The following is a 16559-nucleotide window of genomic DNA, read 5'->3' on the forward strand; positions in this document are numbered from 1 at the left end:
CCTTCAATCCATCACCGCCTCCCTCAAGGCCGAGTTTGGCATGACTGATTTGGGTGAGCTACATAATTTTCTCGGGATCAAAGTTACACCCAATGCCTCCGGCCTGTTCTTGAGCCAACAACAATACACACTGGAAATGCTCGACCGCGCCAACATGTTCAACTGCAAAACTGTGCCCACCCCTGTGGACACCACAACCAAGCTATCTGCTATTGACGATCTTCCTCTCGCCAACCCCACTACTTATCGTAGCATCGCCCGCGCCTTGCAATATCTCACCCTCACTCGTCCTGGTATCTCCTACGCCGTCCAACAGATATGCCTCTTCATGCACTGCCGTCGGGACACACACATGCAGTTGATCAAGCGTGTTCTCCGCTACCTTTGTGGTACCACACACTTCGGCCTCCAACTCTTCAAGTCAACATCCCTCGACCTACTCGCATACACAGATGCCGACTGGGCCGGTTGTCCTGACACCAGAAAATCCACCTCCGATTTATGTGCCTTTCTTGGAGATAGCATGATCTCCTATTCCTCCAAGCGCCAGTCTACGGTGTCACGCTCCAGAGCCGAGGCAGAACATCGTGGAGCGGCTAACTGCATAGCAGAATCATGCTGGATCCGCCAACTTCTCCATGAACTTCGGCGTCCTCCCAGAAAAGCCACAATCATCTATTGTGATAGCATCAGCGTCTCATACATGTCCTCCAATCCAGTTTAGCATCAATGAACGAAACACATTGAAATCGATCTTCACTTCGTTCGTGATAGAGTAGCTCTTGGCGAAGCTCGTGTTCTCCATGTGCCATCCAGTTCACAGTTTGCTGATCTGTTCACCAAGGGCTTGCCATCAACAGTCTTCCGCGACTTTCGTTCGAGCTTAACTGCATTCCAGGTGGGGGGTGTTAACCCGTGTATTGTACATGTTATATTTGTGTTGAATATTATGTACGCAAGGGGTTACGTGGACTTGGAGTTGTAATTGGTGTGGATAGGTACGAGTCGTGTAGGAGTCAGACACGTTGTATCCTAGGCCTCTTATATATCGAGGGGCACCACACGTTGTAACCTATGATGATCGGATAGCAATACGTACGTAGGGGAGCCGGCGACTTGTGCCGGCGCCCGGGCGGCCGGTGTTGCGGTATCTTGGGGAGGAGCGCCCGTAGTCATGCCCCGTGGATGTAGCCATATCGGTGATCCTCGTTAACAAATATCGTGCCTCGGTGTGTCGTCTATGATCTTGCATTAGCGTTTTATTCTAACAAGTGGTATCAGAGCCCAGGTGCCCGGAATAAATCTCGGTGGACTCACGGGTGGTCGGTCATGGTAGGTGGGCTGGAACGCTGGTGTTAGCGGGCCCATGGGTGACCGATGTGTGATGGGGAGATTGTTGGGTTTAGTCCCACATCAGTTGTGGGAGGACACATAACACGACTTATAAGGGTGAGGGTGTCCCCTCCTAAAAGGCTAGTCTTTTGGGGGGGAGAGGGCCCAAGGCCTGTCATAAGTCGGTGTTGCTCTCCGGTTGGGTCTGTTGACGCATGTGGGTCGGAAATGCTGGTGTTAGCGGACCCGAGATTGCGTAACAAGTGGTATCATGAGCAAGGTTACGAGAAGGCTATGCGGAAGATCATTTGGAGGTACGAGGATCATGCTTGACGGTGCCAGGAAACGTCCGATTGGTGCAAGGTGGAGCATGGCGGCGATCGCGGATGCGATCGGTGGAGTCGGACACTTCGGGCAGGAGGCCTGGACCGTTCGATGGGCTGCGGTCGGTAAGGATCGGCTAGACGTGGCGATCGGACCGGCGTAGTGGCTATTGAAGACGTTGCGAAGGCGACGGATTCGGCTCGCGATCAGACCAGCGACCAGACGTGGGGGAACGGCCGGATAGATCGGAGTGTGAGAGCATCAAGATGATGCGCTCGGTGTTGTACAAAGGCGGCGGCGCGGCACTGCGGACGGATTGTGTCGGCAACGCGGGTGGCCAGGGTACGACACGGTTCGTGCACGGATGGTGCGCGAGGTGGCGACTGTTACGGCAGGTTGACGTGCGGCGAGTACGTGAAACAGGGTTGTTACAGATCGCTCGCGAAAACCCAAGATCAGAGACGGAAGTTGTCGTCGGATACATCGGTTATTTTTCGAAGGCGATCAGAATCGAGAAAAGGAAAGTCAGGACTCTGTTGCTGGCGTATGCGAGACGGCCGCGGAGGCGTGTCGCGATCGGTCTCGGCAGCAGCACTATGCAAAGGAAGGTCAAGGCAGCAGGTTTCTTTAGACAGGGTGCAGCGCAAGGAACAAAATCATAGTGACGAAGGAGTCCAATGATTATCATACACGCGGCCAGCCAATACAAGATGCTAGTGCGTGCGTGTGCATGTTGGATGGGACAGCCTACCGCTGGTTATGATTGAAAAAGGAAAAGACGTGTTCATATGTCCATGGGAGACTTGGCTTGGCAAAGGCCTGGCAAACCGTGACAAAGTCTAATCAGACTTGAGTCAGGAGACTGCAGGCCATGTCCGTGAGGTTTTGGGTCTCGTTTCTGTGTCAGTCAAGGGAAAGAAAGAGCCGGTTATATCCAGCGTAATAAAAGGCTGGGGACGACGAGGTTAACAAGCACAACGAAACATTGTCGACAAGTTCAGATTCAGAAGAAAAAAAGGGTGGAGCGATTCGGCTACGGCAACAGGCTTCACGCAATTTTTTTGAAGGACTATTTCTTGGTAGATTGCGTATTGCAGCGTGGCTTCAGACGAAGAATTTGAAATCGGAGATCTTTTTCGTGAGAAAGTTGCAGAGGCAAGTAAGGACGGTCAAACCGGCGGCAACAGGTCGGTTAGATCGCGGCCCGGCATGACGCCGGGTTCACCAGATTTGAGGTGGAGAAATTCGATGGCACGGGTAACTTCGGTCTATGGCAGACAAGAGTCAAGGATCTTCTGGCGCAGCAGGGAATCTTGAAAGGTTTGCAGGAGACGAAGCCGACCAAGGTTGACGACGATACGTGGGAGGATATGCAAGTGCAGGCAGCCGCCAACATACGGTTGTGCCTTGCAGACCAGGTCATGTATCATGTCATGGATGAAGATTCTCCTAAGGAAATTTGGGACAAGTTGGCAAGTCGTTATATGTCCAAGTCAGCGACCAATAAGCTGTATTTGTAGCAAAAATTCTATGGGCTGAAGATGCAGGAGGGGTCGGATCTTGTGGAGCATGTGAACGCCTTTAATCAGTTGGTCATGGATCTAGCACGGCTGGATGTGAAGATTGAGGACGAGGATAAGGCACTACTTCTTCTTGTTTTGTTGCCACCGTCCTATGAACATTTGGTTATTACGTTGACACATGGAAAGACAACCGTCAATAATGAGGAAATCACGGCAGCATTGCTTGGACATGAGTTGAGGAAGCAAAAGAATGCTGCTGAAAGGGATAGTACTCAAGGTTTGGGGTTGGCAGTTAAAGCTAATCATCTCAGAAAGGGACAAGAGGCGGAGAAGAAAAAGAAGAAAAAGGTGCAGTGCTACAAGTGTAAGGAATGGGGGACATATAAAGAGGGAATGCCCAGAACTGAAGGGTGAGGCTAGTGCTAACCTGTCTACTAATGGTGGTGAATCAGACAGCAGTAGTGATGCTCTCGTAGTATCAGACAGATGGTCAACTAAAACTGAAGCGTGGATGTTGGATTCAGCTTGCTCTTTTCATGCGACGCCCAATAGGGGGTGGTTCTCTTCGTACAAGTCTGGTGAGTTTGGTTTCGCCTATGTGGGTGATAACACTGGTTATCGTGTTGCTGGAATAGGTGACGTCAAAATCAAGATGTTTGACGGGGTTGAGTGGATGCTTCGGGGAGTCAGGTATGTGCCAGGGCTAAGGAGGAATCTAGTTTCGCTTGGTGTTCTTCATGATGGTGGTATGGAATTCCGTTGTGATCGGGATAAGAAGACCGTGGAAATCATAGAAGATGGGGTGACCGTGATGATAGGAGAGAGGACGGCTTCGCATCTTTACAAGTTGCAAGGGAGCACTATTGCAGGTGGAGTCACGAAGAGTGGAGCTGCAGGAGTAGCAGTGGAGTCTGAAGGTGGCGACGGGTTAGACCCGTCGGGTAGCTCTAAGTAAGCTTCAAAGAAGACAACTCAAGTCCGGAGTACATGGAGGCTCGATGCACGGACGACTTCTAGATGGTGGAGAATATTCGCCAAGGTGGAGTTTGTTATATTTGTGTTGAATATTATGTACGCAAGTGGTTATGTGGACTTGGAGTTGTAATTGGTGTGGATAGGTACGAGTCATGTAGGAGTCGGACACGTTGTATCCTAGGCCTCTTATATATCGAGGGGCACCACACGTTGTAACCTATGATGATCGGATAGCAATACGTACGTAGGGGAGCCGGCGACTTGTGCCGGCGCCCGGGCGGCCGGTGTTGCAGTATCTTGGGGAGGAGCGCCCGTAGTCATGCCCCGTGGATGTAGCCATATCGGTAAACCTCGTTAATAAATATCGTGCCTCGGTGTGTCGTCTATGATCTTGCATTGACGTTTTATTCTAACAGTACATGTAACTTGTTTGTCACGTTAGACTCCTAGGATCTAGGATCTCAACCAACCCTGGCCTGCGTGTCTATTCTCCCTTGTATATGTACCGGTTGTAACAGATGCAGAAGTGAATTCTCCAACTGCTTCGACATGCCGTGACGATGTTCGATGCATCTCCTGCAACCTCTCCAGTCACCGGGAGTGTGATTTCCCGACGCGTCGTGTCCCCAAGAAAGCTCCGCGCCCAGCTGCGCCTAACGAGCAAGGTGCTCGTTCATGGGCTACGATTGTCGCTGGCACTCCTCGCCCTTCCACCCTGCTTCCGTCGATCGACGCAATTCATGTCAATGACGTCAGTTTGAGGACGACGTTCGCAGATCAAGCACGCCTCTTGCGTGGGGACCTACAAGCCAACCTTAACACAGCTGTTGTGTCGTTGAAGGAGGAGGCCTCCAATCTCCACCAGTGGATATTGCACGCGTCTTCCTTCATGGAAAGGATCGAAGCCGTGTTGGATCACTTTGAGGGTCTCTTACCAGTGCCCCCTCCCTCTTGGGAAGGATCTTCTTGCTGCAGCACTCTCGTCTGGGCCGATGGACATTGATTCACGGTATTATCCTATGCTTTATGAAGCATTGGCGTCGCGTTCTCAAATATAGCCTACTGCTTGGTGTGATGAGGTGGATCCCGTCGTTCTGTCTGTGGGGAGCGAGGAGTTTGTTAACCCAATGTGTTCGAAGGCTATGATCTTGTTGTCCTACCCTGTTAGCTCCTCCCAGACTACCGACGTTATTTTGTCGCACATGTGATTTCCTGCTCGGTAGAGCCGCTTGGTTTCAACACGGAGCACATGACATGTCCGACTACTTGCTCGGAGGAACCGCTTGGTCTCTACACAAAGACATGATGGTGACCTTTGACACGCCCAGTTTTGAGGTGGACTCGCATGTTGACTCTATGTGCTTGGAGGCTAGGCTCTGGTCCCTATGCCCAGGAGGCTCCTTCTTGTCTTTCACCGTGTCCCTTGCACATCCAATGCCGAGTCTAGAGGAGCCGCTTGGCCTCAACGCGCCCAACATTCTGGTCAAGCCTGTAATTGAGGTGTGCAATGTTGTTGCAAGGTGGTGCAAACTGAAGCAATACCATTATTTTTGATGGATTTTCTCAGCAAAGTTACTTGTTCGCTCCCACAACCTCTGCTTGGGACCCCAATGCCTTCGCAGGGGGAGAAAAATTACAGGCTGCGGAGCGGGCGTCTGGATAAGAAGAACAAGGCGTGCAACATCCCGACATCCAAGTGCGCGGAGTATAGTATGTTGGAGGCTTTTGATGAGCTGTCGGAGGTCAGCAAAGCAGAGGATCCAAAGCAAAAGATGCAAGCATACCCAAACATGTACAAAAAACCGCTCTCACCATAAAGGATTGCGGGGAAGTCAAAGTTGAACCTCTTAGGATGTTTTTCACAAGATAATATTAGCACATGATTCTTTGAGGCCGAGACAGAAGAGTCATTCGATGTGGGTGGTTTTCCTTCGGCGAGTGGCAGTCAGTTTGGCAAGTGTTTTGGGTCTAGGCACTCTGATATCTGGCTCTGACGATGCCCTTGATGATGTATTTGTCTTGTTCCTGTCCTCAAATTCTAGTGCTTTTTTTTCGTTTTCTTTTTTTGGGAGGGGGGGGGGGGGGTATTCGGTTTTCCCGGTCTAATCGAGAATGTTAGGTTTTTGAATCAACCGAAAATGTTAGGTTTTTGGGTCTGATTTTTCTTATATATCGAACCAACTTTTTTCTTCTTAATGAAATGCAAGAATCCCTTGCCCCTCTCGAGGTGTTGTCGGAAAAAATATATATGTTGAGAGCATAAAGTTGCACGCCGATCAATAAAACACTTCGAAAAAGAAGATTCAGCATGTCAGTGTTAGGGTGCCGTACTACCTATTTCACCATATATGGTACTCCCTCTTAAAACTAATATATGACTTCTTAATTTTTATAAATCACTAAAGTAAAAAAAAGAAGTTTTGTATTAGTTTACAGAGGAAGTACTTCATAATTACACTGTGCGTTATTTTACATAAACATTAGCTAATACATTATCTATTCGATTGCACAAAACTTCCTACAGTAATTAATCGCACTACGCCCCTAGACACACGCAGGTGAGCTCATTGGAGGGGAAGACCATATATGCATGATCCATGAGAGCGCTCATTGGAGCTATGCAATCTCCTGTTGTCATTTGCAGTCGGCTAGATGCACAGGAACTGCCTCGCACCTGATCATCCTGTAACCGCAGAAAGCAACACGGTAGTACTGTCACTCGACAAATAAATGCAGTAAACTTTGTTGAGGACAAACGGTGTGCAACTGTTATGCAGTGCAGCATAAAAAACACACACCATTGCTCTACTTCTTGTTGCTTCTGTCAGCTCTAGGGTCCTTGGCAATGTAGAGCCTCTTTACTGAAGCGACGAACAACCTGCAAGAAAGATTGATCAGTGACCACTTCGACTTGTGTTAAAAATAAACGGCATATGTGCCGGCCGCTCCCTTGACTTACTCCCACGGTACGTCGCCGACGAGCATGCGGTCGCCCTCGTTGTCCTCGTACAGAAGAATGTAGTTCTTCATCGTGCCCTTGCCCTTGTGATATTCCGGCCGCTCTTCATCCTCTCTGGTTGCAATCTTCCCATGGCCATCTGAAATTAACCAAGCAGCTCATATATAGGTCAGTGAACATGAGCAAAATGGAGTTTGATCATACATGGGGGTGCAGTGCAGTACAAACCAAAGATTGTCACCTGACAAGAAGCCATGGAACATGCTCTGAAGAGCACTGGATAGCGACCCGTAGCCGCGGTGTGCATTCAGGTCAATCTTTCTCCCGACAGCATACCCTTCCAGGTTCACCTTCACGAACATGGCTGGCCTCTCTTGTACTGAAACTCCAGCGTTTATGTTTCCATGGTCGTTTTCTTCATAGCTGGGTTCCACTTTGCTCAGGTCTTCAGAATATACAGGCCTTGTGGATGTGGCAGACAGATTCTTGCGGAATGTCCGCACCGGTGGCCATCCGACCAGTTGAGGGCGATCTTCTCTGAAAATTGTTAGCGAAGCTTGGTGAGATGGTGCCATACAAGCCAACAAGATTCACCGCCTCTTCGCATGGAGTTCATGCCAACAAGACACGAACTTTTTTGTGTGGCGAACGATGACATAAACTTGACGTGCTAATATGTTACCACAATATCACTCCATTTATTCTAGCTTGTTCTGTTTCTTTTCTTTGGGGAGGGAATTGTTCTGTTTCTCATAATCATGTTACCTTTGTATTTACTTCCTCTTTTATTTTTCGCATTCTCCTCTCTTTACATGCAAATTCTCTACGTTCCGTTGACATTTGTACTTCATACTATTCTAGAATATGTTCTGCTGAGATCAACATAGGGACAAACTTAAAACTTACTCATACACGAGCCATCATTCCATCAAAGCATTTTCTATATTCGCAAAGTTATATCCAGGTTGTATTGCTAGAAATCAGAACTGTACTTCATTTCAGACTACATACCATCTTATTTTCATAACATGATTGCAAAGAAACAACAATTAGTTTGTGGTAGCTGATAACCAAACCTGTGTGCAGGACACTCATTAGGCCTCTGCTGAGGTTGTTCCAGGGCCGCCTTGTCTTGCCTGGCGGACAGGCTCCAAGGGTGCACTCCAACACCAAGCCATGGAGTAGTAGCACCACCACCACCACTACTCAGGCCATTGTCGGAAGAGATGCCAAGCCTAAGCTCAAGGTTGTTGAGGACGCCTTCCCGCAGTTTGCTAGCATGTACTTGCTCCTGTTTCAGGCTTGGTGCAACTGAAGAGCTCTTCATGGCCTCTCCCAAGCTGTAGCTCTGGTACTTCACTACTACCTGTGTCTGTGTGTGCAATTTGTGAGTGTGTGTGAGAGAGGTCTTTATGGTGTTGAGGTAACTGTGAGATGGAATAATTAAAGGTAAGTGAGGGGCCATTTGATGAGAAAGGCAGGTGGCTTTGTGGGGGACCTTGGTGAGTACTAAAGTGGAGTAGCGGGGCCTAACTAAAAGCATGAAGCGATAATGATGGTGATATATAAGAAATTCACTGATGGGTTGCAAGAAATTCCTGGTACAAATTATGATTCCATAGAATGGCTCATGTTTACCTAATGTAATTCTTTTAAGAGCAATGCATGTTCATTGAAGAGAGAAAGTAGAGTAAATAAGTTCAGAGTTGATGTATCTGGGCTATTCACTGATAAGGCAAGAGATATCGTAATCACATTCAGATTCAGTCCATCAAAATTTCAAGGCCAGGTCAAGGAGCAAGGGGGAGTGGAAATATGAGCGGATACACCCGCCCTCAGAGTGCATGAGACTGAATGGAACACAAGTGGTCGAGTGGATGTACATCTCCTAATCGGTTTTCTCTGACCTTGTGTCCCAAGGGGGATGCAGTGGCTATTGGAGCTCCAGCTGAAACCTCAGTCCACCTCAGTCTTTTTCCTGAAAGTGAGTTTGCTCTGCAGGAAATCGGCAATTTTGTTAGCAGTAACACTGAACCTGAACATGCTCCTGAAGATGCTCTCTTACTTTTGCCTCATTGCATTATGTAAGCTTTGGAGAGTACTACATGAAACATGTGAACTTGTGTTGAGTATAGTGAATGTCCTCGTCTTGGAGAAGAAGCCTTCAAATTAGATGGAAATTCTCTCAGCTATTGGGGGGGTCATGCTATGAATGTTGATGTTACCGCACAAGTGGTTTTCTAACTGCGCAAATGGAGTATGCACTACATTCTAATGTAGTACTATACTTACGAAGCTATTTTGAGAAGCTAAGATAGAGTGGTTATAAAAAAATTGGTTCACAAAAGCAATTATTCATATGCGTAGAGACTTTTGCAAAATTAAAAAAATGCATTCATAGAGATAGAAAAGAATACCTGCAACATTGTCCAACCATTAGGAAGTATTTGTTGTGGTGGCACAGTAAAAATCATACTCCTCATTGTACATCTTTAGTAACCAAAAAATAAATTCAGGAACATGTATCAATTTGCAACAAAGAATTGGTAGGCTTTCTGTAAATAAAATTTGTGTTTTGCTTGCGTTCTGCAACACCAAAAAATTTCAGTAAACCAAATGCACCTTTATCAATTCTGCATAGATGAGCCCTTGGGAAATTAACTGGGAGAGTAATCTCCTCCCTCCTGCATTACTTACTTACCAAAGATATATCTTGATTTATACCCAAATATCATCTATCTATTTCCTCCCTCCTACAATCCTAAGCTCATGGTTGAGGGGGGAGTGTCCATACTACAGTACGCAGATGACACTATCATTTTCATAGAACATGATATTGCAAAAGCTAGAAATATGAAGTTGGTTCTTTGCTTATTTGAGTATTTGTCTGGATTAAAAACAAATTTTAACAAAAGCGAATTGTTCTGTTTTGGGAAAGCAAAAGAGGAAAAAGATGCTTATAGACAACTGTTCGGATGTGAAATGGGATCCCTACCATTTACTTACCTAGGGATTCCCATTCATCACAGGCGCTTGACGAATAAGAAATGGAAATGCATTGAAGATAGATTCGAAAAAAGACTAAGCTGCTGGAAGGGCAAGCTCATGTCTTATGGAGGTCGGCTAGTGTTGATAAACTCGGTTCTGACGAGTTTGCCGATGTTCCTTTTATCTTTCTTCGAGGTACCGGTAGGGGTACGGAAAAGATTAGACTTTCAACGATCTCGTTTTTTTTGGCAATGTGATGAGGCCAAGAAGAAATAAAGATTGACAAGGTAGGATATTATTTACAGACCTAAAGACCAAGGGGGTCTAGGGATCGAAAATTTAGAAGTGAAGAATAGATGCTTGCTTAGCAAATGGTTATACAGACTATCTACTGAGACTAAAGGGATGTGCGTACAAATCTTGAGGAATAAGTACCTACACTCCAAGACTTTGGCCCAGGTAACTGCGAGACCTAATGACTCACCGTTCTGGAAGGGGTTAATGAAGATGAAAATAACTTTCTTCCAACTGGTGAAGTTTTTAGTTGGCAATGGCATAACAACTAGGTTTTGGGAGGACACGTGGCTAGGGGAAACGCCGCTAGCCCTATAATACACGTCCCTATACAATATTGTACAACGTAAGGAGGATTATGTCACCATAGTATAACACTCAGTGCCTCTTAATATTTAGTTCAGGAGGTCCCTAGTAGGGCAACGCTGGGACTCCTGGTTGTATTTGGTCAGACGGTTGATGGACGTTCAATTAACTGACCAGTCAGATACTATTCATTGGAAATTATCTACAAGTGGTAGTTTTTCAGTAAAATCAGTGTACCAGGATTTGATTAACTCTGGGCCACTGTCGAGATCACTACATATCTGTAAAATTAAGGTACCACTTAGAATTAAAGTTTTCATGTGGTTTGTACACAAGGGTGTTGTACTAACCAAGGATAATCTGATAAAGAGAAGATGGGTAGGTAGTCCTAGATGTTGCTATTGCGATCGCAATAAAAACCATAAGACACCTCTTTCTCGACTGCCCACTAGCAAAATAACTATGGCACACTGTACATATAGCCTTCAACATTTCCACCGATGAGCACTAATACACTATTTGGGACGTGGCTCAGTGGAGTAGACGTAACCATAGCGAACCATATCTGCATTGGAATATGTGCACTATTTTGGGCTATATGAAACACTAGGAACGATATGATTTTTAATGGCAAGATCTTCAACAATTTTTTGCAGGTTATCTTCAGAGCCACCGCTTGGATCCGTATGTGATCATTACTCACTCATGCGGACTCCACGGAGCTTATGGCTATTGGGTGCAACCGGTGAGAGACGGTCGCACAGGCTATCTTCAACCGATTTGGATAACAGGTAATAATAGACTAGGTGTATAGGCATCGTAGTCTGTTTTTGGTCTTGTCGGATGTGGAAGTTCACTTTTTATCATACTAGTTTTCTTTTGCTCAGTTTGTGAGCCATTTGTGGATCTTAGACTTTTCGTTCGTACTCCCTCTGGTCCTTTTTAGTCTGCATATTAGCTTTGTCCGAAGTCAAAGTATTTCTACTTTGACCAAATTTATAGAAACATGTATCAACATTCACAATGTCAAATTAATATTGTTGGATTCATTATGAAAGGTAGTTCCATGATATGTATATTTGGTATTGTAGATGTTGATATTTTTCAATATATATCTGGTCAAACTTTATAAAGTTTGACTTCACCCAAATCTAATATGCAGAGTAAAAAGGACCGGAGGGAGTACTTGATTAATAATATGGCTGCATGCATCAATCGTTGCAGAGTCTGGGGGCTTCGTTCCTCCTCCCCCCCCCCCCCCCCCCCCCCCCCAAAAAAACCTACAAGTTGGATTACCTATGGTTACTCAGATCTCTTTACATAAATGTGGAAGCAGTGCATACGATTCCATGCTGCACCTACATGTGCCTCAAAATTCTCACCGACTCCTAAGAGTCTATCGAATTGTACCATCTTTCTATATAACCTAGAAAAGAAATGCCACTTTATTCTTGATCCTCCATGCAACGACAGCTCCTCACATTCCATGTTAACATAATGTTTAGTATCTCTTCTTTACATGTAATGTGGGGAGCTTTACTGGAAAGACACTTAGCTTTTTGGCTTATAAGCTCACCACTTGCATGCATCTTCTTTAGTAGGACATCTCGTAACAAGGATGTTACTATCTACTAATATACGCATCAGTACAAAGTGCAAACCTATATATCGGCTAGCCCCCTAAGTAAGTTCCATTCCTCCATGATTGGCTTTGCCTAATTGCATGCAAATTTAAAGCAAGCGTATAACGATTAGCTCTTCACCCAGGAGTATCTTGTCCTATCTAAAAACCATCATGATATAAAAGTCACTGGAATAATTAACCTTTGGTACAGATTTCTTCCTTAGTGCTTAAGGAGTAGGCCGATGATAGGCGATGCAGAAACATGTCCTGTCTGCTCTACATGCCATGCCATTTGCAGAGTGTAAGTGGGCTCGATAATGAGAAGCTTTTGTTGACTTATCTTAACACAGCATAGGATTCAAGCTCATAATGATGAGTGAGTCAGGGATCCTCTGGTTGCTCCGGCTCGTGCTCCGGCTTGTCGTATCTTCATAACTGTAACGGTACAAAAGTTATTGGAACATGAAAACTTTCAAGTAATTGGAAAGTTGTAGATTGTGCTGATACCTCTGTATATCTTGCAGGCAGAAGCTCTTGTACTGATTTTACAATGGCCGAGTTCAATGAAGAACTATTCATTTCTGGGAGCTGCATTTTGTACATGCAGTCATTCCTGTTGTTTAACACCAACTGACAATAACAGAAATGAACGAATAAAGAAGGGGGAGAAAAAAAAAGGGGTAACGAAGTGACACTTGTTGGGAGAAATTAAAGCAGATTCATCAGATGAACTGAGTGATGGGAACGGGAAAGGCAAATGCGTTCATCTGGGCACACCATCATACACAACCCATGAAGCATATCATTCTTTTTTCGACGAAAACCAAAAGAAGCATAATTACCAGATGCAATTCATGTTCTTCACTCCTCCCTGCTCAACAAGACACCTGTGTTCTCAATTCCCAAACCAAATGATTGTCCAAACACTGTCGCTCTCAGCGCGAAAGAGAATGTGGGCCTCTGCCACACATATGATCGAGCACCTGGTGTGCAGCTTGTCAGCCACTAGCTATCTACTCCTAGGTCGAAGATGATAACGTCTAGTGGATCTAGGCAAGTTGATCGGACGCCTGGGGTAGTTATTACCTGTCTGCTGGAGAAGAGAAGACAGTAGTGCGGCCATGGATGGATGGATGGATGGATGGATTGGCCCCGTGAAATATAACCAAGATCTTGCAACCTTTTCAACTCCTCCTTTTTGCTTAAAGGCGGTCACTTTGCAGGTCTCAACTTTCAACCCAGGGCAGTGGGCAGAGAATTAGTACAATACAGGGAGCAGAATGATATGATACCATTACCATACATCAGGCAACAAGGGTTGACTTGTGCCTTGGACAGTGTTGCTCTCATCAGGGGTGAGCACCACGGGGTGTCTTGTCTTGGAGGTGTCAACCGTGGCATTCACATTCTCATGGCTTCATCAGACCCACACCAACAATAACAACTTTCCATTCAACATTCATAAGATGTACTACTCCCTTTGTACCTAAATACTTATAGTTGAGGAGAGTAGTAGGGAAAATAATGCCGGTGACATTTGTGCATCTTTCTTCCGTTTTTCTAGAAAGAAAAAGGTTGCTACGAAGAAAAAATAAGAAGTTCCTCAAACCCTCAGTGACACCAGAGTTACTATAATCTCAAATATGTTCTTTGGTCTAACCAAATAGAACCAACTCGATGAAATCAAAGTCCTTTACAAAGCACTAAAGCAACACAACCAAACCGATACATGAAAACGAGGAGATCCTCTTACAAAGCGGATCAAAGAAAAAAAAATACAAGAATACATGAGCATCCATACTCTACCACAAAGCACCTTGACTACCATCAAGGAAGAAGACTCCGCCAAGAGAAATCACCGGACCTCGTGTCGCCGCTCACACCAAGTTATCGCCGGAGAGGCCCCCTGCCCTCCCGCTCCGGATCGTGGAGCCCGAGCCTGCGTGCAGAAAACAAGGACTGTGAGTGGAACAAATGAAGACCCGTGTAAAAGAATGGGAGGCAAGTGAAACCGTCCACGCCAGAGCCAAACGAACTCCAAGCTAGGATATGAAAATGCCTGTCCATGACGGCGCGGCATGTCGGAGACAACCTGGGCTCCACGACGATGCTCCCAGGAGAGAAACGACACAATGTGTATTCGTTGCCAAGACCGAAAAATGGTCAAGGGTGTTCACCCACAGCCCGGACCTAGCAACACCTCCAAGAGGGATACGACACCCATGGGTATCAATGTCGCTGGTGCCGTAGCACAAAGCTTCCTCCCGAAACCACTCACCCGTGCCACACCGAGGGATCCCAAGCACCTTCTCACCACGAGCATGGACATGCCACCATCGAACCAGGCCACAAGAGCATGATCTAGGAATCGTCACTGCTGAGGCACCATCGAAACCAAGATCCTCCAAAGCTACATCCTTTGTTGCCCACACGACAAAAAATGCATCCATCATCGCTGCTAAGTGTTAAACATTGTAAATATACGGTGTGCATAAACCGTAGTGTAACCAAGGTTGTCAGAATCGCGATTTTGAATCGGATCGGAGCTCGATGGCAGGATCGCAAATCGTAGAATTTTCACTATCAGGATCGTAAAAACGTTGATTCTATGAACTAAAATCGTAGAATGAGAGGGGTTTGTTTGGATCGTAAAGTCGTAGAATCGCACAACAGAATTGCGATTCTCACAACCTTGATTGTACGTATGTGTGCGTGTAGATATAGATGTAAATGTTGTTAGGGCCGATGGGGATTATCCTGGTTGTTAGTTGACTTGCGATGCAATCCTCCAGCCCTAACTAACCCATGTCATCTTCTGGCTATCGTGGCCTATATTAACACGCACGCGTCCCTGCCGAAGGGCATACGCTCAAGCCTATCTCGATTTCTCACATGGTAATCAGAGCAAGGTTCTTCCAATACATCTAGCCATGTCGTCCTCCTCCTTCTTCCCTCTCGCCATGGTCGCGCCCTCCCTAGCTTCCATGGGCCACACCATCACGGAGAAGTTAACCCGTGAGAACTTCCTGGTGTGGCGCGCCCAAGTCCTCCCGCACATCAGGGCCGCGGGCAGGATGAGTTTTCTTGATGGGACGATCAAGGTACCCACCGTCGTCTTCCTCTCCGAAAACGAGGTTGCTGGGAAGAAGGAGACCGTCTCCATGCAGAACCCGAAGCATGCGATCTAAAAAAACCAAGATTAACATGTGCTAACCTTCCTGCTTGCCTCTCTCTCTTGCAAGGTTTTAATCCAGGTTTCCAATCACACCACCGCAGCCACGGTCTGGCAAGCAATCCTTGAAAGCTTCTCTTCGCAGTCCAGGGCACGCAAGATTCAGCTTCGCTCAGCTCTCGGCACAACACACAAGGGTGACCTCTCTGCTGCCACCTACTTCACTAAGATGAAGGGGTTGGCCGACGAGCTTGCCGCTGCTGGAAAGCCTCTTGACGAGGATGATGTTGTGTCACACATCCTTGAAGGCATTATGCATGAACCTGACTATAATGGGTTTGTGTCTGCTATCACCACTCGCGCTGTCATCGACCGGCAGATCGGTCTTAGCGAGATGTTCTTGCTCCTGCTTGCTGCGGAGGCTCGCATCAACGCTCAATACGCTGCGTTTTTGGGAGTGTCGTCGTTTTCTCACGACAGATGCCATGGGTAGGCTTATCGAGAGTGGTTGGGACCGAAGGGACACCGGCGGGCTCCGGGAATGAGATTGGTAACTAGCGATGCAAGATGCTCGATGTACCCAGGTTTGGGGCTCTCCGTGGGAGATAATACCCATAGTCCTGCCGGAGTGGTTGATGAACCAAAGTGTTTACAAGATGCTCCTTGAGCTGTTCGACGAAGGAGGAAGAAGGAGCAGCCGGCTCGCAATCTACCTCTCCTATGTGGTGTGTGTGAGTGTGAGAATGGCCGACCCTCTGCATGGAGGGGGGCCTAGGTTTTTTTTATAGTCGAACCCACCGGCCTACATAATGGATACTAGGTACATAATGGGGGACCCTGCTGGCAGCCTCTCAGGGCGGCCAGGGGGGCCACTGAGGTTTAGTCTTGTCGTTTGAGGGGCTCGCCGGCTACAAGGTCCCATCTGACCCTGGGACCCGCTGGCTAGCCTATGGGATTGGTGCATGCTTCCCACGCGGGGCACGTGCGGTATGAGGGACGTCGTCTTGCGGGATTCGGCACCGGTCAGCGGTACGGCTGCCTCCACTGTAGCCATGCCGGGTA

General features: G+C 46.8%; 1 protein-coding gene and 1 long non-coding RNA gene across 4 annotated transcripts; both read right to left on the reverse strand.

Moving 5' to 3' along the window:
- Window positions 1-6559: 6559 nt before the first annotated feature.
- On the reverse strand, window positions 6560-11794 carry LOC123412454 (auxin-responsive protein IAA25-like). 2 transcript variants are annotated; one of them, XM_045105401.1, is made up of 8 exons: window positions 9531-11793; window positions 9179-9275; window positions 9021-9108; window positions 8190-8485; window positions 7355-7650; window positions 7114-7252; window positions 6953-7032; window positions 6560-6837 (listed from the first exon to the last, which is right to left on the reverse strand). In XM_045105401.1, exons 2-7 carry the CDS (start codon window positions 9187-9189, stop codon window positions 6960-6962), a joined length of 903 nt encoding a protein of 300 aa, XP_044961336.1. In that variant the 5' UTR covers window positions 9190-9275; window positions 9531-11793; the 3' UTR covers window positions 6560-6837; window positions 6953-6959. The 2 variants fall into 2 exon arrangements, with proteins under 2 accessions (XP_044961336.1, XP_044961335.1); XM_045105400.1 differs by lacking the exon at window positions 9179-9275 and having other exon boundaries at window positions 9531-11794.
- Window positions 11795-11970: 176 nt separating this feature from the next.
- Window positions 11971-13762, reverse strand: LOC123412151. Of its 2 annotated transcripts, none has more exons than XR_006613417.1 (3): window positions 13412-13762; window positions 12833-12955; window positions 11971-12760 (listed from the first exon to the last, which is right to left on the reverse strand). It is a non-coding gene; the product is annotated as an uncharacterized LOC123412151 (long non-coding RNA). The 2 variants fall into 2 exon arrangements; XR_006613418.1 differs by lacking the exon at window positions 13412-13762 and adding an exon at window positions 13168-13383.
- Between the last annotated feature and the right edge of the window lie 2797 nt (window positions 13763-16559).

Source organism: Hordeum vulgare, chromosome 7H (assembly GCF_904849725.1).
Source record: "Hordeum vulgare subsp. vulgare chromosome 7H, MorexV3_pseudomolecules_assembly, whole genome shotgun sequence".
Classification (NCBI taxonomy): domain Eukaryota; kingdom Viridiplantae; phylum Streptophyta; class Magnoliopsida; order Poales; family Poaceae; genus Hordeum; species Hordeum vulgare.